Genomic DNA, 5,225 nt, shown 5'->3' with positions numbered 1-5,225 from the left:
ATTGATAGTTTGGAATTTATAGTATATTCTCTTCTTTTTATCCTATTTGATTTTCAGTTACTTGGGGACAAGCAACAATTTAAGTTTGGTGTTGTGATGAGCGGATAATTTATACGCTTTTTGGCATTGTTTTTAGTATGTTTTTAGTAGAATCTAGTTACTTTTAAGGATGTTTTTATTAGTTTTTATGTTAAATTCACATTTCTGGACTTTACTATGAGTTTGTGTGTTTTTCTTTGATTTCAGGTATTTTCTGGCTGAAATTGAGGGACTTGAGCAAAAATCAGATTCAGAGGTTGAAGAAGGACTACTGATGCTGTTGGATTCTGACCTCCCTGCACTCAAAGTGGATTTTCTGGAGCTACAGAACTCAAAATGGCACGCTTTTAATTGCGTTGGAAAGTAGACATCCAGGGCTTTCCAGCAATGTATAATAGTTCATACTTTGAACGAGTTTAGATGACATAAAAGGGCGTTGAACGCCAGTTCTATGCTGCTGTCTGGAGTTAAACGCTAGAAACAAGTCACAAACCAGAGTTGAACGCCAGAAATACGTTACAACCTGGCGTTCAACTCCAGAAAGAGCCTCTGCACGTGTAACATTCAAGCTCAGCCCAAGCACACACCAAGTGGGCCCCGGAAGTGGATTTATGCATCAATTACTTACTTCTGTAAACCCTAGTAGCTAGTTTATTATAAATAAGACTTTTTACTATTGTATTAGACATCTTTGGACGCTTGGTTCTTAGATCAGAGGGGCTGGCCATTCGGCCATGCCTGGACCTTTCACCTATGTATTTTCAATGGTAGAGTTTCTACACTCCATAGATTAAGGTGTGGAGCTCTGCTGTTCCTCAAAGATTAATGCAAAGTACTACTGTTTTTCTATTCAATTCAACTTATTCCGCTTCTAAGATATTCATTCGCACTTCAACCTGAATGTGATGAACGTGACAATCATCATCATTCCTTATAAACGCGTGCCTGACAACCACTTCCGTTCTACCTTAGATTGAATGAGTATATCTTAGATCTCTTAATCAGAATCTTTGTGGTGTAAGCTAGATTGATGACGGCATTCATGCCGGAAAGTCTAAACCTTGTCTGTGGTATTCCGAGTAGGATTCAGGGATTGAATGACTGTGACAAGCTTTAAACTCGCGAGTACTGGGCGTAGTGACAGACGCAAAAGGAGGGTGAATCCTATTCCAGCATGATCGAGAACCTCAGATGATTAGTCGTGCTGTGACAGCGCATCGGACCATTTTCACAGAGAGGAGATCGACCCTTACTCGCGTAAGGTTTATTACTTGGACGACCCAGTGCACTTGCTGGTTAGTTGTGCGAAGTTGTGATAAAAATTTGAGATTACAATTGAGCGTACCATGTTGATGGCGCCATTGATGATCACAATTTCGTGCACCAGTACAGATAGAGTGGTTCTCCATTCTTGGGCTTCCCGAGCACCGGGGGTGCTGCTAGAATCTATTTTGAAGTGGTTGAAAGCTTCTTCACACGCAGGGGTCCACTCGAACGCTATTCCCTTCTTCATTAAACCGAAGAAGGGTAGGGCCTTTGCTGCCGATGCACCCAGGAAATGGGACAACGCGGTGAGCCTTCCCGTTAGCCGCTGAACGTCTTTGATGTAGCCTGGACTCCTCATCTGGAGTATTGCTCGGCCCTTTTCAGGGTTGGCCTCCATTCCCCTCTGGGTTATCATGAATCCCAGGAACTTTCCGGCCTCCATGGCAAAGGCGCACTTAAGCGGGTTGAGCCTCATGCTGTGTTGTCGGAGGGATGCGAACACGTTCTCTAGGTCGCTTATGAGAACGTCAGGCCGGGTGGTCTTTGCGAGGATATCATCCACGTAGACCTCAACCGTCTTGCCCATGAGGTCGCTGAATATTTTGTTCATCAGCCTCTGGTATGTTGCCCCGCGTTCTTCAGGCCAAACGGCATCACCCTGTATCAGTAGGTCCCCCCTGGCTTTATGAACGTCGTTTTATCCTCGTCTGGCCGGTGCATCGGTATCTGATTGTAGCCGGAGTAGGCATCCATGAAACTCAGATATCAGTATCCCGCAGCCGTGTCGACGAGTGCGTCGATGTTGGGGAGGGGGTAACAGTCCTTAGGGCATGCTTTATTGAGATTGGAGTAGTCCACACACATCCTCCATTTCCCATTGTGCTTTTTTACCAGGACCACGTTTGATAGCCAGGTCGAATAGTCCAGTTCCCGGATGAACCCTGCTTCGAGGAGGCTGGCCGTCTGTCTGGCCACTTCCTCTGCCCTTTCCTTAGACATTTTTCTCCTCCTTTGAGCCACTGGTTTGGCTTCCGGTCTGATGGCTAGGTGGTGTGACATGAGACCGGAGTCTATACCCGGCATGTCGGCAGGTGTCCAGGCAAACAAATCGCCGTTGGCTCTGATCATTTCCATCAAAGGTTCTTTCAACTCGTGGGGGAGGTTCCTATTCACGAACGTGAATTTTTCCTCCGAGTTTTCGACCCTAAACTTTTCCAGGTCCCCTTCGGGTTCGGGTCTGGGTTTGTCGTCAACTCTGGCATCCAGGTCGGCGAGGAATACTCCTGATGCCTCTTTAGACTTCTTTCTTAACGAGAGACTGGCGTTGTCGCAAGCGGCTGCTGTTTCCAATTCTCCCCTCACAGACCCTACTAACCCTTCTTCAGTTATGAACTTCATTACCAACATCCTTGTGCTGATGACTCCTCCTAGGTCGTTGATTGTCTTTCTCCCCAAGATGATGTTGTAAGCGGTGGAGTCTCGTAGGATCACGAACTCGGCCATTATCGTTCTTCTCCCCTGGCCTTGTCCCAATGAGGTTGGTAGGGTGATTATGCCATCTGACTTGATGAAATGGTCACCAAGCCCCACGACGCCGTGCTGGTGAGTCTGTAGGTCGGCGTTCCTTAGGCCTAAGGCATCGAACACATTGCGGAACATGATGTTCGAGTCTGCCCCCGTATCTACAAGGATTCGTTTGACGAGACCGGTTCCTACTCTAGCCGTTATGACCATGGGGGGCTTTCTCCGACTTCGTCAAACCACTGATCTTCTGGGCCGAACGAAATGTGTGGGAGCTTCCTCGTGCCTCGCGCAGAGGACGAGGAGACCGCCAGGACTTTGGCGTCTTTCCTTTGTGCCGACCTCGACTTAGGTGCCGCGTTCCTAGCTGTTACCACATTCACTATGGTGAGGCCCCGGTCGTCTTCCTCCGGTTCTTGGCGTCGCTTGGCTGCCCGAGTCCTGTCCTCGCCGTCATGGTCGCGGTTTCGTCGTCTCGGCTCTCTAATGAAATGGGAAAATTTATCTAGCTTCCCATCCCTGATCGCTTGTTCCAACGCGTCCTTCAGGTCGAAGCAATCCTGTGTTTTGTGCCCGTAGCCTTTGTGGTAGTCGCAGTAAAGGCTTCGATTTCTCCCTGTTCGTTCCTTCAGTGGTCGGGGTTTCGACAAGATCCCCTTTTCGGCGATTTGTTGATAAACTTCCATGATTGGTGTCGTGAGGGGAGTGTAATTGGTGAACTTCCCGACCCGAGAAAACAGTCTGGGTGCCTTGCTCGGACCGCCGTCCCTGGCATGTTCCTTTTGACCTTCTCTGCCCCCGCAGTGCCGGTCTTGGTTATAGGAAGGCTGCCGTTTGTTGGCGGCCACGACTTGGCTCACTTCTTCGTCGTTGATGTACTCCTTGGCTACACATTGGATCTCCTGCATGGTCCACACCGGCTTCGTGGTGAGGTGCTTTCTGAAATCCTCGTTCAGAAGTCCGTTTGTCAGGCACAAGCTTGCAACTGAGTCTGTCAGCCCGTCTATTTCTAGGCACTCGTCGTTGAATCTATCAAGGTATTTCCTGGTCAGCTCGTCGGGTCGCTGAGTCACCCCGAGCAGGTTGATTGGGTGCTTCGCTTTTGCTATCCTGGTCATGAATTTGGCTAAAAAGGCATGGCTGATGTCCGCGAAACCGGTCACCGAGCCCTGCGGGAGGTTATTGAACCACCGTATTGCAGGTCCCGCCAGGGTGACCGGGAAAGCACGGCACCTTACCTCGTCTCCCACTCCCTCCAGGTTCATCCTGGCCTCAAAGGTCGTGAGGTGCTCCAGCGGGTCTTGCGTTCCGTCGTACCTCATGTCCATTGGCTTGTCAAAATGTTTTGGCAGCCGGACCTCGAGTATGGAACGATGAAATGGGGTCGCTCCCATTATCACGGGTCCCCACGTTCTCGGCGTTCTCCCTTCGTCGGCGTCCCGACGAGCGCCTTCGTGTCCGCGATCTGTAGTACGCCACCCCTCATGCCTGGCATAGATGACGGGGTCGTGGCGTCTTCTCGCGCGTCCTCTTTCTCCCGCGCTCTCGGACTTAGCCTGGGGGCTGGCCGTGCGTCTGGAGTGGCTCCTAGAGTGAGAGCGGGAGTGGTTTTGTTCTGGGGTGTGCTGGTCGTGTTCCCTGTCTGCCAGCCGGCGTTCCAAGTCTTGCATCCTGTGGCGTAGTTCTGGCATTATTCTGGCGTGGTTGTCGCCAGTTCCCCCGAAGGGGCGTCTCTCGTGAGATTGTGTTGTGTGTCTTGGAGGGGATCTTGTGCGCTGCTGGGAGGCAGTCGCGGCATGGTCCTCTTCGGGCTCGGCCTCGCGGCCTGTTCCACCTTGGACCAGTACGAAGTCCACGGACGAATCCCCACAGACGGCGCCAATGTTCGGTTGGTCGGGTACCGGACAGTTCGGGTAGGTATCCTGGGTGAGGGGGTGATCTCGTCTGGTCGTAGGCCACCGGGTTGGAGTATGCGGGGTCCCGAGCACTTCACGTGGAAAGGGGGGTGTCACATGCAAAGACACTCCGATGCTCTAGTCAGTGAGTGTGCAGGCGAAAAAGGGGGAGAATGAGGTGTGACGTCTCTTGGGGGAAGGGTAGGTCCTTCCCCATATATACCGTGTCAGAGGTGGGCTCTGCAAGGACAGGTCCACCTTCTTCGAGGCCTCCCTCGCACAGCTGTGGCGAAGCTGTCAGGGACGCGTGTCAGGGACGCGTGTCCGGGTCGGAATCTGAGCGTCTCACCCCCGACCGTTCGGGTCGGGTGCTGCTCGGGTCGGGCCGGCCCGTAAACTGCTTGGGCCAGGCCGTAACAGATAATATGTATACCGAATTCTTTTTTTAGAAAATGCATCACTTTCTTTTAGGTAAGAGTGTAAAACATTGGTAATTGTGATGAT

At 51.0% G+C, this 5,225-nt stretch overlaps 1 protein-coding gene across 1 annotated transcript; it reads right to left on the bottom strand.

Moving 5' to 3' along the window:
- LOC107636398 lies at positions 3,030–3,944 on the bottom strand. The gene has a single exon (XM_016339912.1). The coding sequence runs from the start codon at positions 3,942–3,944 to the stop codon at positions 3,030–3,032; it is 915 nt and encodes a 304-aa protein (XP_016195398.1).

The sequence above is a fragment of the Arachis ipaensis genome, chromosome B04 (assembly GCF_000816755.2).
Source record: "Arachis ipaensis cultivar K30076 chromosome B04, Araip1.1, whole genome shotgun sequence".
NCBI classification, from domain to species: domain Eukaryota; kingdom Viridiplantae; phylum Streptophyta; class Magnoliopsida; order Fabales; family Fabaceae; genus Arachis; species Arachis ipaensis.
The sequence above is the reverse complement of the archived record's forward strand: the minus strand, read 5'-3'. Positions and strand labels throughout refer to the sequence as shown.